At 46.3% G+C, this 18,475-nt stretch overlaps 1 protein-coding gene across 1 annotated transcript; it reads left to right on the forward strand.

The window, feature by feature from the left end:
- Positions 1-3,766: 3,766 nt before the first annotated feature.
- Positions 3,767-7,534, forward strand: BSX (brain specific homeobox; the record flags this gene model as incomplete). Its single annotated transcript, XM_082660475.1, has 3 exons — positions 3,767-4,028; positions 6,010-6,206; positions 7,295-7,534. 3 exons carry the CDS (start codon positions 3,767-3,769, stop codon positions 7,532-7,534), a joined length of 699 nt encoding a protein of 232 aa, XP_082516601.1.
- Positions 7,535-18,475: the final 10,941 nt, after the last annotated feature.

The raw sequence follows: 18,475 nt of genomic DNA on the forward strand, positions 1-18,475 counted from the left end.
TGTGGAGCACGGGCTCTAGGTGCACGGGCTCAGTAGTTGTGGCTTGCGGGCTCTAGGCGCGGGGGCTCAGTAGTTGTGGCTCACGGGCTCTAGAGTGCAGGCTCAGTAGTTGTGGCACACGGGCTTAGTTGCACCGCAGCATGTGGGATCTTCCCGGACCAGGGCTCAAACCCGTGTCCCCTGCATTGGCAGTCGGATTCTTAACCACTGTGCCACCTGGGAAGCCCTGCTTTCCGTTTTCTATGTGTGTCTACCTACATTGGAAAAGGGTAAAAGGAATTATGGCAATTTACTAGACACATGCTGTCCAATAGGTAACCATTTGCCATATGTGGTTATTGAGCGCTTGAAATGTGGCTAGTCTGAACTCCTGAACTGAGATGTGCAGTAAGTGTAAAATACACAGTGGATTTTGAAGGTTTAGTATAAAAAAAGGAATGCAAAAAAAAATCTCAATGATACTTATATTGATTATATGTTGAATAATAATATTTTTGATATATTGGGGTTAAGTGAAATACATTACTATTTCTCCTGTTTCCTCCTACTTTTTAAACATGACTAGTAGAAAAATTTAAATGACTTATGTGGCTTGATTTATATTTTTATTAGACATCGTTGGTCTAGACTTTAGAGATAATCTAGGCAATGAAATATTTCTGCTTTTAAGGGGCAAACTGTTTGCAAGCTATATAAAAATATGACATTTACTCCTTACCTGGGCTGGCGGGAGTGGAGGGAAGAGGGAGGCCTGTTGGCTCTGGAATGCCTCTTCCTTCTACCCTAAGACTTACCCGAATTGATTCTCAAGATGGGGCTGGGCACCTTGGGGGCCTCCTTCACCCCACCGGGGAAGAAGGATGGGCCAGGCCAGAGCGCCAGCATCAGAGAGAAACGTGCCAGCTTTCTTCACCTCGCGATTTCCCCGAGGGTCTGGGTCGTAACTCTTAGAGGAATGTGAGGCCGGGACCCGAAAGGAACTTCTCCAGGACAAGCCCCGCGTGCACAGCCTGCCCCTTGCGCTGTGCTCAGGCCCCATAGCCCCCTTGGCGAGCCCAGCTGGGATTATCTGAGTGCGCTGGGATAAGGGGTTCTCCTTAATGGACAAGGGTGGCGACCGAGGAATCCCTGTCTCTGCCTCACTTCCGATCCCCCTGTTCCTGCCTCCGCGCCCCCAGGGGCCTGCATTGGTGCGGACGGCGGGTCGCACTCTCTCAGCCACGGAGCTTGGTTTCCCAGCATCGTTGAAAGGGGAGAGAGAAGGAAAACTCCCGCAGTCCTGGAAGTCCTTCCACTTCCCAGAGCTGTCCAGCTTCCTCCCTCCGTCTCTCACTTCCTAGGTTCCCACTGGGGCGGAGGCGGAGGCTGGAGAGCCGGACTCCCGAGGGAAAGTCTCCCTCGGCAGTGCTGGGCTCTTGGGCAGGCGGGTTCTGGCATGAGCAGAAGTAGAGAAAGGGGAGCGTGGGCAGTCGGCCCCTCCTCCCGCGCGTCTTGGCCAGCGAGCAGGGCCTGGGGAGATAGCCTTAGCTTTGGGGGACAGCAGGGAATGTGAAATAAAAGTATATGAAATAAGGGGGAGGGTAAGGACTGAGCAGGCTGTCTACCCCGCCCCTTCCCTTCCCTCCTCGGGTCCCTCGAACACTCCGGGGGACGTGTAAGGATGAATTCTGAGAAAGGGTTTGTAGCGCCTTGGCTCCAAGGTAACTGCTACCCAAAGGCGTTTTTTACTGCCCCTGGTCCCAAGGGACATTCAGTAATCTTGTCATTTCTGTTTCTGAGACAGAAGTTAGTCCCTGCCCCCAGAGTGAAGCTAAAATCCCACCCCCAAGGCTGGGTGCAAATCTGTGCTCGGTCTGTGTAGGGATGGAGTGTAAGCGCGCGCCGGCTCGGGAAGGCTCTCTACAGAGGCTACTTCTGGTTGTAAACCCGCCACGCCCTCAATAGCCTCTAATCCTTTAGGGTCTTAGGAGACAGGATGCCTCGGTTTCCACTCACAGGAAAGAGTAAGCGCTCGCTGGCAGCAGGGTGGATGTGGGTAAAGTGTGGACAGTCCCCTCTTCACGAGTCTCCTGGGTCTTCCTTTGGTCCTGCGGGAGATGACTGGACCAGGACTAAAGACCAAGCAACGCCCCTGGAAGTCTTCTATGTTCCCTCTCCGTGGCCACCTGCTTTCCGGTCTTCAGTTCTTACAATTATAAACTTTAAAAAGATCACATTTCTCACTCCAGGACAAAGAGTTCTGACTTCGTTTAGAGGCTTACTTGCCAAGAGCTTATTTTAAAGTTATTTCCCCCTTCGTCCTCCTTCTTCTGGCTCTCCTCATCTGTTTACCATTTACCAGTTCATCCGTATGGAATACGACGCTCCCACTTCTTGGAGCTCTGTAGTTTGGGGCCTAATTGATTCTGGTAATTAATTTGTTCTACCTGCTAGATCAGATGGAAATCCTACCCGTGCGCCCAAGGATTAGCACTTGGCTTCCTAACACCTCCTCTAATTATCTAATAGCATGGGTTGTGAGGACTCAGTCTCTATTAAAACACTTTTACTATTAGCAGTGGTGATTGGAATTGTGATGATGACTAGATTTCAACAAATTAGAGCTTAAAAATGGGGAGATGGAAGAGAAGTGGCTTCTTTTAATTTCCCTGAGTTTAACATCAATAATTAGAGCAATTTTCGGAGATGCGAGCTGAAATTACCCCTGCTGTGCTGTAGATGATCACCTTAATTTTAGCAAATTGACTCCAGGGAAATAAATGTGACAGATTTGAAAAAGACAAACATTAGAAAACAAAAGATTGGGAGGGAGGAAAATGAAAAGAAAGGCTGCAAAAGGGAATGGGAAACAAAAACACAGTACAATTATTTGGGGGGGCGCTAGGGCTGAAAAGGATAGTATAGCAGAAATAGCAGCCTATGTGAGCGGAATGAGGAGAAAGTAATGGAAATTTGAGAGGAGGTGGAGGCTGGCATTTAAGAGGTAGTTTTGGACATATTTACACAGATCAAATTAATTGACTAATGTAGGTATAACTTTCCTCACACCATCCTCTAAAACGGAGGTAAAGAATGTTATGATCATCATCAACGTTTTATTTATTTACCTCGACAATCCAGTCATCCCTCAGTCATCAACTTAAGGTGGGTCTAGCGGATATGGACTCTCTCCTCACTTCTCTTCCCCCTGTGCTATCATTTCTCTAAAGTTTTAAAGCCCTGGCCCCAGTGCTGAAATAAGTGCTTTATTCCTGTTGCTTCGGGGCCCTTTAAATGCCTTCTGCTCTCTAAAGAGGAGTTTGTCCGAGGGTAGAGACTTTATCTCTTTCGTTTTCTTTAAAAAACGGCCGGGAGCTAGGCAGCTCCTGCCGTGGCGGGCAGAAACTGAGGTCGAGAAACCTGGTAGGAGCAAGGACCCGGTCCGCTCGGCTGCACTCTCCCCGGGCCTGGCCGGTCGTATTCAGCACCGCGGACAGCTCCCCGCCCCGCCCCGCGCCCACCGCACCCTCCCCTCTGCCTCTGGCAGCCTTGCCATTGGCTGTCCCGACTCCCCTCTCCAAGCTGCCAATTCTCCTACACTTAGACCCAACCTACCCAAGAGCTTATCTTCTTGCCTCTCCAGCGCCGGGGGTAGCCCAGGCCGAGGAGAGAGCATCAGGGATCCGAGCCTCGAGGGTGGTTGGCTCTCGACCAGGCGTGCTGAGACGCTGCCTGCTTCCTACTCGTCGTCCCCGGCCCCCGCCCTGTGGCAGGCGCTCGGTTCAAGATGAATCTCAACTTCACCTCCCCTCTACACCCGGCGTCATCTCAGAGGCCCACGTCCTTCTTCATCGAGGACATCCTGCTGCACAAGCCCAAGCCGCTAAGGGAGGTGGCCTCTGACCACTTCACCAGCTCTCTGGCCTCCCGGGTGCCTCTGCTAGACTATGGCTACCCCCTCATGCCCACACCCACCCTCCTGGCCCCTCACCCCCATCACCCTCTACATAAGGGAGACCACCACCACCCTTATTTCCTCACCACCGCGGGTAAGTAACAGGGGTCTCAAGGTATGGGGAGAGAGAGAGAGAGCACGTCTTCCAGCATAGACCCTAAGCCTGTGACGGATGAGAGGAAAGGCCAGAGCTGGCTGGGCCTGGCTTGGCTGGGCCTCCTTCCCTAAGTGACAGTGGAAGGTTGGGGATATGGCTGAGAACACAGGGAGCTCCCTTGAGGCCAATCCAGGGTCACTCCTCACTTTCTATAACGGAGGAGACGTGCCGAGCCAAGAGGTAGCTGCAGATTTGTCGATATTCTTGACGGGCAGTGTTCAGTTTCCTTTCTCTTGGTCTTCCTGGCCACTCTGGTCCATCTCTCGGTCCCCATCCCTACCTCTCCCACTCTGAGGGAGACCCCTGACTATCCCACCCCACGGAAAGGAACTCAACTTTCCAGCCCAGAAGCTCAAAAGGCTCCAGTGGGGCCAGCTCTCTCCTCCCAGGCGCTGAGCATTTGCAGGTAGACACTGCGGGGGTTTGGAAGTGAAGGAGGGTTTGGGGATATTCTGAGGACTGAAGGTTTGGGCTGGCCCGAATAAGGGAGAGAAGGTAAGGAAAAAAGAGGGAGAGACGCAGCTGCTCATTAACCCTCTTCACTCCCAACATCTAGCATTTAATTCACAATCTTGGGCTGCGCTGCCCTCCTTTGCCCCTGTTGCTGATATCTCTGGAGCCCAGAGCCAAAGTATTTTGATTTCCCAGGCACGGCAAAGAGCGGGGACCAGCCAAGTCTGGTTGGGACAGGGAGATGCGGGGAAATACCCAGGTTTCTTTTGTGCCTCTCTCTGAAAGGCCACATTCACGCTTTCTTTTCCGGCATCTTCATTCCAGACAGAATAGAATAATTCGTTGAGTCCAGATGCAGAGCGCAGCCGGAAAAACAACCCTAGTCGGGGTGGGGGCTGGACAGACGTGAGCCAGTTTGTGAAAGGTGGGCGCTGGAATCCACGACAAAAGCTAAAGCGTTTGTGAAGCGGTAAAACCCAGACTTCGGGGCACTGGGTTGGAGGGGCAATTGTGAAGCCTGCGTCCAAGTCCGCCTCTCTGCTTTGGCTCCACCGCCGGCCAGAGACAGTCTCTTTTGCGCTGCACCCATGTTCCCGGCAAATAGTAGTGGCCAAAGCCAGAGATACCGGAACTACTAGTTTTCTGTTTTTGCTGTTCCCCCCCTGGGATCAGCCGATATTTACGTCTGCGGCGGTTGGTCCGCTTGGTACGTCTCAGACATGGTAAAGCTTGCGAAGGTCAGGAAAGACACGAGAAGTCTCCTGCGGCCCGGGAAAAGCGTTTCAATCCTTCTGCGTGGGGTTGGAGGGAAAGAATGAGAACTAGATGGGTCCCCAGCGCGACGCCGAGACTGATAGGAAACGTGCGAGGCGGCAATTCCCCTTCCGTTCTCGCTCAGGAGCTGCCCCGCACGTGAGAGTGTTGGCCTGTTCCCTTTGGCCGCAGGCGGGAGAGTGGAGGCGGCTCAGGGAAGAGAACGGTGTTTTTTAGTGAGGTTGGGAAGCCGGATCACATTCATGGTTCAGCCCCAGGACATCACTGGTTGTCGTCAGGGGTCTGGAGGATTGGGGGGAGGGGGGATGGTGAGGAGGAGGATAGCTGCTGGACCCTCCGACGTTTGCAAGAAAACTTCGGGAGGCGCAGCCGAGGACTCTCCGGAAGTTTCTCCAAGAAGACAGTATTTAAGGCCTCCGGATCTATTTTATAATTTTCTTTTCCGTTTTACTTACTGTTTATCGTGTGTGTGTGTAGACGGCCTTTCTGATAAAGATCTCCAAGCGCTATTCTTGCGATTTATTCCCCCTGCCCTGCGATTCCTGGGAGAAGCCCTGGAGAAGCCGTGGGGCGAGGCGGGGACCGGCGGGGGCACGAGGTGGAGCGGGTGCCGGGGACGAGGGTGGGGAGTGGAGCGGGGGTCGCCCGGGGAGGTCGGGCTCTGCCCACTTGACCGCTCTTCTCTCCGCAGGGGTGCCTGTCCCGGCGCTGTTCCCGCACCCCCAGCACCCCGAGCTGCCGGGGAAGCACTGCCGCCGCCGCAAAGCTCGCACGGTTTTCTCGGACTCGCAGCTCTCCGGCCTGGAGAAGAGATTCGAGATCCAGCGCTACCTGTCCACGCCCGAGCGGGTGGAGCTGGCCACGGCCCTCAGCCTGTCCGAGACGCAGGTGGGCCGGAGGAGGGGGAGGCCCCATCTCCGCTCGCTCCTCTCCCCCCGACTCCTAACGCCTCTGGACCGGCCGCGGAGTTCTTGCGTGCAACGACCCCGCTCCCCTTTATTCTAGGCTTCTCCGAAGACCCGTAGTAAAAGTACCGACACCTCCAATCTCTTGTCGACTCACCGAAGCAAAATCTCTCGAGCGGGTTCTGGACACGGAGGAAAAACCCCTCGAGTGATTCTGATGCTCACTCCCCGCTTGAGAACTAGCATTTCTGTGCCTCCCCACCCATTTCTGATCAGGGCAGTAACCCGGGTCACACGTAAATCGGTAAGAGATAAGAGGGTTCTTGACCCGAGAGAAGCCCACACAAGATTTTTTTTCTTCTTTAACCTCTCTCACAGCCGCGAGTCTTCATAGCCACCCCTCCCAGCACAGACACAGACAGACAGACAGACAGACACACACACACACACACACACACACACACACTAATATAAGCCTCCTTTCTATTGCCCTGTCCTGAGTGGAAGGACTGTTTTCATCTTCTACCAGATGCTATTCACATGCAACCTCAAAATACCTCGCTCCACTCCCTTTCCTATTCTCTGTACCTGGAAACCCAACTTGCTGTGAAATCATAGCCCTGCCAGGCCCCAGTGATTTTTCTCTCTGATGAGAAGCAGCAAGTCTGCTTCTCATCTTGCTGTCCAGCAGTCTTGCTGGACCCGGTATTTAGATGTCACAGTCAGAGGAACGTATTCTGAACAGAAAGGAAACTTATCCACGCAGCACTTACTATTAGAAATTCTAATTAATAGCACTATTAGTATTTACTAAACACACCCTTTTGAGCCTCATCGTTATTTCAGGACAAGTACTTCTGAGAGCTAGGATGTTTGATTCTCATTCAAGCTAAGACAATAACTTGTGAGCCACTCAGGTGTGACTTAACCCAAGGTTGGGACTGTCACAACTTCTGGATAATTCATCAGTGGATTGCGGTCTATTAAACTCCAGCAATCGCTTTTGTCTTAGCTCAGTAACCATGGGTCTGAAGGAATGACGTGATTTTCTTTGTTTCTCCCCGGAATCAGGTGAAAACGTGGTTCCAGAATCGGCGGATGAAGCATAAAAAGCAGCTGAGGAAAAGTCAAGACGAGCCCAAAGCACCTGATGGGCCCGAGAGCCCTGAGGGCAGCCCCCATGGCCCCAAGGCCGCACCCGCCGAGGCTCGGCTGGGCCTGCCCACGGGTCCCTTCGTGCTGACCGAGCCGGAGGACGAGGTGGACATTGGGGACGAGGGGGAGCTGGGCTCAGGGCCGCACGCGCTCTGAGCCGCCGGGCTGGGGAAGGCGGGGAGGACGCAGAGGGGCGGGCCACGGACATCGGCTCCGGGAAGATAAACACGACACACCTGTTAACCCTCCAATACCTGCGGGGCCTGCGCGGCGCGGCCTCCCGACCCCCTCCCCCGCCCGACCGCCAGCTCGCAGCGCCCGTGCGGGGGCGAGTGTGCGCCTGCTTGGCTCGTCCGCTCGCCCCGCGTCTTCGGCAGCGCAAACGGGAGCACGGACTCTTGGCTCCCTAATTCGGTGGGGGACCTCTTCCCCGCCGCGACTGCAGACCCCTCGGCCCTCGCCCCTCAGCCACCTGTCCCCGCTCCGTTGGCCAGGCTCTCCACCGGACCCCTTGCCCTTCCTTGGGCAGACCGATGGGCTGCAGGTAAGGGACCGAGTGTCTGGGCCCTCCGCTCTGCGGGGATCCGGATCCGGACCTGATCCTTAACACATTCACTCCCGGACAGACTCGCGCGCCACCCGCCACTAACCTCCCACTCGCCCCCCCCCCCCATCTCTAACTAATACAAAGGCGGCTCCCTCCTTCTCAGGGCGGCGCTTCCATCCTCTAGCGTCACAGTTCCCCTCAAGAGCTCGTGGTTCTGCACCCAGGAACCCTTTTTGAGCTTGTGGTCCCCCAGGCACCCGCGCTCTTTACTCTGGTTCCCTCTCCCTCCGCCCCCGTTCTGAGCGGCGCTCACGGGAGTCGAGACACTTGGGCAGAGCAAACCCACCGAGCAATTTTGCTTCCCGGCCTTGTTGCGCGCCTGTCCAGCAACTCTTCCATGTCCCACCGGTTACTGATATTTTAAAAGCGAGCGTTCCTCGGGTTGTGTGTGGAAGTGCTCATTCTCATCGCATTTTAGGGAACTCGGAGTTTTAGCAAAATGAAACCTAAAGGGGAATACGCATCCTCTTACAGGCGTGCACCTGTTTGGGGACCCTTGAGGGGCGGCAGGAGTCCTATTGGCTCTGCGCGTTGCCCCCTCCCTTTCCCCCTGGGAGGTCTCCTATTCTTTTCCCGGGTTTGCACTCTCTTTAGATAATAAAGGGCTCGCCGGGCAAAACTGGGAACAGACACGAGTTTCCGGGAATCGTTTGTTACCGCGACCTCCTACGCGCACGCTCCCTCCCTTCCGCCCTGGGCAGTTTCCTGTCCCCCGCAGGAATGAGCAGGGCTAGTAACTTTTCCTTAACAGATTCCCGTCTCCCCGTCGCCGATTTTTCTGTTTTTAATCGTTTAATAGTCTAGAGTTCCACCTACGTGAAAAAGGTTTCTGCAAATAGTATTTTTTGACTCTGAAGTGCTGAAAGGACAGAGATCTCTTGATATTAGGAGTGTGAAATTATGGTAATGAATTGTGTGACGACACTACATACCCAGTACACTTATCAAGTATAGCAGCCGTGCCAGAGGCGACCTCAGTTTCCCATCTTCCTTTCGCCCTGGTTGTGTATTCAGGTAACAGAGACCAGGAAGGCCAGAAAAGAGTGTCTGTGGCTAGGTAGAGGACTGACTCTTGGGTTCTAATGACTAATAGTAATTATGAAAATAACAGAGATGTGAGCTTGGGTTACATTTAATTACGCTTTTCCGTTCCTTATTTCTCTAATAAGAGGATGAATCCTAAAGATCCTTCTGGGTCAAAGTTCTATGATTCTATTAATGTAGCAGCAGATTTTTTTTTTTTTCCAGTAGGCTTGTTTGAGGAAACATTAACTTAAGCAAAGATAATCGTCAGAGTGAGAACTTTATCCAATCTGCACCATTTAGGAGGCAAAGCTATTGCTTTAAAAACACAAGCATTGTATATACTATTTGGGTTTGCCAAAGTGCTGTCAGTCAACAATCTGTGAGTCATGGCAAGGATTATTTTTCTCTTCATAGACAAGGAAATAGAGGCTTGGCGAGATGGAAGGATTTACCCATGAAATCAGGACTAGCTAAGAGCCAAAGCAGGACAGAAAATATCTCTTCTGACTCCTTGATCACTTCTTTGCCCAAAACACTTTGCTTTCTTCTGGTAACATGGTTGGCATTTTGCTTCTAACACTTTGTAAGGACCCCTCTTGTATTTATTTAGATTGTGTAGATGTGCTACGAAAGCAAGTCTAGGTTCAGATTTCTCCTCTCTCTCCCTGTTCAGATGATGACAGTACTGTTTTAAAGCAGGCGTTTTTGGCAAATGCTTTGTGAAAGACTTAGTTATATAAAGAAAGCAATTTGTGAATAAGAACGTTCCTAGTAACCTGGGAGAGAAAGTGGCTACTGTTACGCAAGGGGAACATCTCCAATACGTCTAATCCCAGGAAGAACAACTACTAAAAGAGATTTTGGGGGAGAATCTTTGAAGTGAGTAGAAATACTGTGTTTTGGGAGAAATGAAAACGGTTAAATTAGACGGTTAACACAAACCCCAAAGCACCAGGCTTTTCTTTCCTTCTTCTCTTGTCTTCACAAGAAGATGGCAGGGCTTGTTCTAGGTCTCAGAGTAGCAGACTAGCAACATTTTAAGACTCTCTGCCTTGAAAAGGCAGGTAAAGAGGAAACACTGTTAGCATAGGCACAGCTCTGCTTGATCAGAGGCAGGATGAATCCTGGGGCTCAGGGAATGGCTGTGTCTTTCATTTATGAGCATCAAACACAAAAAGATGCTCATTCTGCCTCGCCTTGTCTCCCTCTGTGGCTCTTCCTGAATAGATTAGTTAGGAAGGGAAGAGCTCAGATACACAGCGCCAGCCACACTGACGGTGGCATCATTTTCTCATCAGACAGTATTCCCTGAAATTGGCGGCCAACAACTCAATAGCAAAGTTCTCCTAGTTTTTCTTTTCTTTTCCCTTTCTTTCTTTCTTTCTTTCTTTCTTTCTTTCTTTCTTTCTTTCTTTCTTTCTTTCTTTTTTAATACACAGGGAGTTAGTGACGATAGTAGAGGATAGACACAATTTAGTCTCAATTTAATGTAACATGATAGCACTTTTTGGTTTCGGCCTTCAATACTGATCAAAGCCTCCATAGGCTGAAAAGATATTTTGTCTGAATTACCCAGGCTTTTGCCTCCACTCAGTTTCAATTGGTGGTGAAGATCTGCAAAACCATGTTCATTATGATGCATTAAAGTAAAGAAAGACATACATAGGTCTGATTCTGAAGGGGCAAAACCATCTTAAAATAGCCAAGGTGGACAAGTCATCCTACATGTAATCCCAAATGTAGTAACTAATTTGTTCGGTATTTGTTCTCAATGCTGTATCTGATGGACTTCATTTCATAGCGTCTCAGAGAGGGACTCGATAATATTTCTACTCACGTGACATAAGAACACAATAAATCGACAACACGTTATTCAGCCCAGTATTAGCTGATAGTGGCACTAAGAAATGATTAATTGGAATCCATGACACCACTTCAAAAGACAGAGAACTGGCTTTTGTCGATGGATTTGATAACTAGAGATAAAGAGGTGTGAAGGCACAGAGCAAGCAGAATGCTTTCTTCTGCTAAGAATCGTGCAATAAACATACTTAGTTGAAGCAGTGACTCCCTGGTCTTCTTGAATGGGGCTCAGTGTGTGTGCAAAAATAATGAAATATTTTATATTTATGTTATATTCTTGGCAGCACATTTTAAAGAGGATATTGACAAACTAAAATTCATCCAGGAATGAATACAGGAACCTAGATAGTAAAAGGTATAGGAAACAGAGGAGTATGAGCGTTTCAGCTTGGAGAAGCAAGGCTTTAGAGAGGGTTGGGAGAGGAGATTGGCTGTGTTAGCTGTATTTCAGTGGCTACAGAGCAATTACGTATCGGGAGGGTATGTCTAGTCTGTCCTGCTAGAGACGGCAGAACCAGAACCAATGGATGGTTCCAGGCAAGCAGATTTTGGAACAATATTTGAGCAATTTCTATAGGCCAGGTACTGTGTTGTCCATCAGTAGAACAGGCTAAGTCCACAAAACACTAAGCACTTTTCACTAGCAAAGTTTGATCAGAAGCTGGAAGGCAAAACATTTAAAATTATTTGTCATCTTACTAAGAATAAGATTTTACTTCATACACTCTAATTTAAATAAATAGACCAGGACTTCCCTGGTGGCGCAGTGGTTAAGGATCCACCTGCCAATGCAGGGAACACGGGTTCAAGCCCTGGTCCAGGACGATCCCACATGCCACGGAGCAACTAAGCCCGTGCACCACAGCTACTGAACCTGCACTCTAGAGCCCGTGAACCACAACTACTGAGCCCACGTGCCACAACTACTGAAGCCCGCGCGCCTAGAGCCTGTGCTCCACAACAGGAGTAGCCACTGAAGTGAGAAGCCCGCGCACCACAACGAAGAGTGGTGCAACTGGAGAAAGCCTGCATGCAGCAATGAAGACCCAACGCAGACAAAAATAAATAAATAAATAAGATCCCACGTGCCACGTGGCCCGGCCGCCCCCCATAAAAGATACCTAGAAATCAATAAAAATAAATTTAAATAAATAAATAGACCTATCACAATTAGAAGAGTTAACGGAAACAAGAAAAAGAAGAAAAGGATATTAACTTTAATTCATTAAAGAAGTCCCAAAACCTCATTCTAGAAAGTAAATGAAAACAAGGTGATATCCCACTGAGTTGAAGACAAAGTTATAGTCAGGAAGGAATTGTCAGTGTTAGAAGAGACATTTGACAAAAATCTAAGCCCTTCATTTTATAAACGAAGACATTAAGATCTAGATATAATGAATGTCTGGCCAATGTCAAATAGACAGTGGCAGGGACTTCCCTGGTGGCACAGTGGTTGAGAGTCCGCCTGCCGATGCAGGGGACGCCCGGTTCGTGCCACGGTCCAGGAGGATCCCACATGCCGCGGAGCGGCTGGGCCCATGAGCCATGGCCGCTGAGCCTGCGCGTCCGGAGCCCGTGCTCTGCAACGGGAGAGGCCACAACGGTGAGAGGCCCGCGTACCGCCAAAAAAAAAAAAAAAGACAGTGGCAGAATTAAGACTAGAAGCCAATTTTAATTATCGTAGCTTACCACTGATTCATATTGTGATAAAGGTGGCAGTGGGGCTATTGTCATTGTATTATGTGGAGGAGAGGGTTTTGCATAGCAATTTTGGTTGTAAAATTTTAAAAAATTACCTGGAAATTATCTAGCAAATTCTTAGATCAATTTATGGAAAACCTTCTAATTAAGAGCAATCTGAAACTTAAATTGACATTCCTAGGATGTACTGAATCCCTTAGCCCTGTTTTCATCCAAGCCACAGTTGAATAACCACTTGCTGGGATGTTTTCTTTATTTTTCTTTTTTAATTGAAAATGATGTTTTATTTGAATAAGGCATAAAATAAATTTATACTATTATAATTTATGCCAATCCCTATATTATGCTTACGTTTTATATTTTTTCTTAACTACAAACTTTTACTATGTTAATATATGTTGTGAATGATCATAGGATACATTTAACATATAGCGCCGGGATATCTTAGAAGAGGTTCATATATCCTCTTGTAGGATGAGCTAGATGATGTCTCAGCTACTTCAAATCCCCCCACTTTTCTATTCTAAAATTTTTGGCTTAATCTCCTTTAATTACAGACAAAGCAACTTAGAGTCAGAGACTGACTTGCCCAATGTCATACAGGCTATTAATTTGGTGAGTTACAGAATTAATACATGCAGAGGTCAGAGATAATTCCGATAAGTATTCAGAAGTGAGATGAAAATTTGAAATGACCCTCATGTTTTCTCTTCAGTCAGATTCTCCCTGTTGTATTTTCTGATTTTAATCCCACCTCCTAAAGACACGTTTCTCCTTCCCTCTCAGAATTCCTCGTGTGTACACTAGATAACCGTCCCTCCATGATTTCATTTATAATAATTCTGTGAGCTCTCTCTTATTACTCTTTATAATATTGTGGAACCACATCTGATTTGGCATCATTGCCACTGGCTAGATGGCTTAGAGACTTCAATTCTAATCTTACATTAGCTAATGATTACATTATTTCTCTTACTTGGCATCCAAAACATGAGGAGAGTACCCTATAAATCAGTTAAGAATGGGGAGGGGATGTGAGATAACAGTTATAAAAGTATATACTGTGATATCTTGGATGAAAAGTGCTAGAGAAAGATGACGAATTACAGTATACATCTGAACATAGCAGTTTGTTCATTGATACCAAACTTCAGAGGACATCAACTGTAGCAATATGGTTACCTAAAAGATGAGTATTAGTCTTGTGTGCCTTCACTATCATTACAAAGGGGATATTATGTCTCTTTCCAAGGAATTTTATTTTTTTATAACTTCATCTTAATTTCTCTTTGTCACTGACCTCCCATGTGGACTGAGGGGACAAGACAGCCCTGGATGAAATAGGAGTCAGAAAGTGTCATTGAGGATGCTTTATCTGGAAAGCTCCTTTTTCTCCCCCTTACCTGTCCCAGCCCCATTCTGCCCCAGGTTTCTCTTATCCCATTTGGTGACAGACATGATGTTATATAAGGAGTCAATTTAGAAAGAATTGCCTATGATTCCAATACAGAATGTACGATGGAAATCCAGGATTTAAGCTTCCTTCTGAAGCCTTTAAGAAATTTTTTTGAGCTTAAAAAAGGCACACCTTTTGCATATATCTCTGTAACAAGAATAAATAAAAGAGTTGTTTAGAAATATTAACTAATATAGTCCCTGGGAATTAGCTGAACATTTCTAACATCTGTGCCCTCCCTAGCCTCCAGGGCTGCAGATAATGGAGTAATCATGTGTGCTTGCCTTCTAGCCAGAAGTTAACTTAGCTTAACTTCTAGCCAGAAGTTAAAGAATGGCCAAATAGGGAATTCCCTGGCCATCCAGTAGTTGGGACTCCGCGCTTTCACCCGCCAAGGACGTGCGTTCCATCTCTGGTTGGGGAAACTAAGATCCCGCAAGCTGCAGGGCGGCAATCAGTACCCACGTACATACATACACATACCAAATAATCTATTCCTCTCAGTGATTCACTTGGGAAGGGAAACAAACTATAGAAAGCAATGGGAATAAAGATAGGAGATGGCTCTTTATCCCAAGTTTAAGATGGGAATAATTTACAAGCTAAAAACAAAATAATGAATACTTTATGCTTGCTCTGCTCTTTTCTCATCTGTTTTTTTCCTCCAGTTCCTAAGTTCTCTAATTTTAATTTTAAAGATTTGAGCTTTATCATTTACCTGTGCACAGTGTTTAAAAAGTCAAATAGTTCTACAAGGATTATTTAAAAAGGAAGCGGTCCCCTGTCCCCTTCCCTATTTTCTTCACTACAGAGGCAACCAGTTTCTGTTTTGGGCTGATTGTTTTGGTATCTTATCCACCTTCATGTTTCTAAATGACTTCACTGCATTGCTGCTTTTTGGTGTTTCTATTTCAGAAATTATCTAGTACTTCATGCTATAAAAGATGAAGGCGTAGTTCTCTTTCTCGCCTGTTCCCACCACATACGTGCACCCTCTCTTATCTCTCCTCTCAAAACTGTAACTTATTATGATGTGCATGTGTAATTCTCAGCTAAGCCAGGTAGTCAGCTGCGATTACTTTACTTTTTCTGCAAGACTTTTTGTTTTTCTTGGAATTAAGGCTCATTGTATTATTCTTAATTTTTAGTGTACTTGTGACTAATTTAACTCCAGTTCTTCACCATTTGTCACTACCTCCCTCCCAAATGTTCATGTATTTTAAAAAAATTTTTACTGGAGTAGAGTTGCTTTACAATATTGTGTTAGTTTATACTGTACAGCAAAGTGAATCAGCTATACATATACACATATCCCCTCTCTTTTTGGATTTCCTTCTCATTTAGGTCACCACAGAGCATTGAGTAGAGTTCCCTGTCCTATACAGTAGGTTCTCATTAGTTATCTATTTTATGCATAGCATCAATAGTGTATATATGTCAATCCCAATCTCCCAATTCATCCCACCGCCCCCTTCTCCCTTGGTATCCATACGTTTGTTCTCTACGTCTGTGTCTCTATTTCTGCTTTGTAAATAAGATCGTCTATACCATTTTTTTTCAGATTCCACATATATACGTTAATATATGATATTTGTTTTTCTCTTTCTGACTTACTTCCTTCTGTATGACAGTCTCTAGGTCCATCCACGTCTCTACAAATGACCCAGTTTTGTTCCTTTTTATGGCTGAGTAATATTCCATTGTATATGTGTACCACATCTTTATCCATTCCTCTGTTGATGGACATTTCAGTTGCTTCCCTATCCTGGCTACTGTAAATAGTGCTGCAATGAACATTGGAATGCATGTGTATTTTTGAATTATGGTTTTCTCTGGGTATACGCCCAGGAGTGGGATTGCTGGGTCATATGGTAGTTCTATGTTTAGTTTTTTTAAGGAATCTCTGTTCTGTTCTCCATAGTGGCTGTACCAATTCACATTCCCACCAACAGTGCAAGAGGGTTCCCTTTTCTCCACACCCTCTCCAGCATTTGTTGTTTGTAGATTTTCTGATGATGGCCATTCTAGCTGGTGTGAGGTGATACCTCATTGTAGTTTTGACTTGCATTTCTCTAATAATTAATGATGTTGAGCATTTTTTCATGTGTTTGTTGACCATCTGTATGTCTTCTTTGGTGAAATGTCTATTTAGGTCTTCTGCCCATTTTTGGATTGGGTTGTTTGTTTTTTTGATATCGAGCTGCATGAGCTGCTTGTATATTTTGTTAATCCTTTGTCAGTTGCTTCATTTGTAAATGTTTTCTCCCATTCTGAGGGTTGTTTTTTCATCTTGTTTATGGTTTCCTTTGCTGTGCATGTACTCTTAACATTTTGATTTCCTGAACAGATTTCTCCCAGAGGCCCCTGGTCTGCTCCCCTATGGATTCTGGGTCAATGCATCTTCCTTCCTCTTCATCTCAGGCATTGCTTTCATTTTACTCTTGTTTCCTCTATCTTCCTTTTTCTTGGTTTACTCTCTCATTTTGGTGGAGCACACGGTCCTGTAGTTTCCGTATTGGTGTATGAAAAGTCAATGTTTTGAGATCATTCTTGTATAAAAACATCTTTATTCTAGTTTCATGCTTTATTAGTATTTTGTCTAAGTATAGAATTCTCAATTGGAAATACTTTTGAATACTTTTGAATGATTTTGAAGGCATCTTTCAATCGCTTTTTAGCTTCCAATTGCTGCTGTGAAGTCTAACGCCATTTTGATTCTTGATTCTTGATTCTTGATATATCCTGTTTCATTTATTCATTTGTTTTCCTTTTTGGAAGCTTGTAGGGTACTCTCTTTGGAGCCAGTGTACTGAAATTTTGCAGTGATATGCCTGAGTTGGAGGTCTGTTTTCACCCACTCTTTTGGATACTCAATAGACCCTTTCAGTCTGAAAACTCATTTTTTTCAGTTATGGGAAAATTTCTTGAATTAATTCTTTGATGATTTCTGTTCCTTTTTTTCTATGTTCTTTACGGAACTCCTATTATTTTGATTTTTTTCAGCCTCCTGGATTTATCCTCTAAATTTATTCCTTTCTCTCCTATTGTCTATATTTTTGCCTTTTCGCTCTGCTTTCTGAAAAAATTCTGAATATTATTTTCTAACCTTTGGATTTTTTATTTCAGCAATCATGTTTCTAATTCCAAAGATCTCTTTAATTTCCTCCTCCTCCTTTTTAATGGTATCGCATATAATATCCTCAGATGTTTGGAAATCCTTGATTGTGTGCTCATATTTAAGTAGGAGAAATAAAAAGCTCATAGGAAGCTCTGAATACCCAGTGCGACCTGCTGACTGTGAACTTTCCTATAGGATAACATGGTTGCGTTCTTCAGTTGGAGAACCTCTGAAATCAGAACTTTTAGCTCTTTTCTTTTAGGCTGGTCAGATTCCCCAGAGAAGAGTTTTCCAAATTCCTGCTTATAGGATGAAGGCCTAACATTCTGGGGACCACGTGTCAGAGGAGGACCAGAGGTCTCTGTATTTAGAACACCTGTGCTCACTGTTGTCTCTGTTCTCAGGATGGTGCCTCCTAACAGCCCGTTGTTTCTCACTCCTGAGACTCTGTAGAGGGTCAAGCAGCCTTTTACCAGGGTGGTGGAGGGAAGTCATCCTTCACTTAACCCCCTCACCCTCTTCCCCCTCCTACTTCCAGCAGTAATTGACACCATCAGTTCCAGAGCATTTTGGGCATTCTGTAGTGTATATCAGATTGATTCTTGGATTTCCCCATTGCCTGGTTACAATTTAGTGTTTTTGGAGGCTTCCAATTATTATTATTATTATTTTGCAATTTATTCATCTGCTATCCAGTTTTTAAAAAGTTGCTACTGGTATCCCTCTTCCTATTCTCCCTGTTCTTATATGTTTATGCCTTAAAAAAAACCCGTTACTGTGATTCTAGCGGGGGCTTGCCAAGGGAGGGAAACAGATGTGTGCGTGCGTGTGCATGTGTGTGTGGGTGCTCAATCTACCGTATTTATCCAGATGTCTCATAATTTGAATCTAAGATTATTTTATTCTGGCTTTTACAATGAGTGATGGAGGTATTGATCTTTTACCTTGATGTTTCTTTTATGTAACTGAATTTGTTAAGTTCGAGAGAGTTGCATTATCATTAGAACATATTAAAAGGCTGACTTCATTACCAAAGCTCAGGATGGCCCTTCTTACCTCATATTCAGTGATGTACTACCAACGGCTTGGGATCTATCCATTTGAAAGCATTGGAGGTTAGTTAGTCCTTAAGAATCTTTGTCTGTGAAAGGTCCTGAATAGTTTTGCAGGATATTCGTAGAAATTTCAAGGTGAGGGAATTTATGTTATTTCATTTTCCTTGGTCTCAGATTAATTTAAAACCTGGGTCCGTAATTCTCTGAGAATCAGAAAAGATAAACAGAGAAAGCAAAACAGAGCCACACAGAAATACACACACACATGCAC

Source organism: Grampus griseus, assembly GCF_964374135.1.
Source record: "Grampus griseus genome assembly, chromosome: 8".
In the NCBI taxonomy this organism is placed as follows: Eukaryota; Metazoa; Chordata; class Mammalia; order Artiodactyla; family Delphinidae; genus Grampus; species Grampus griseus.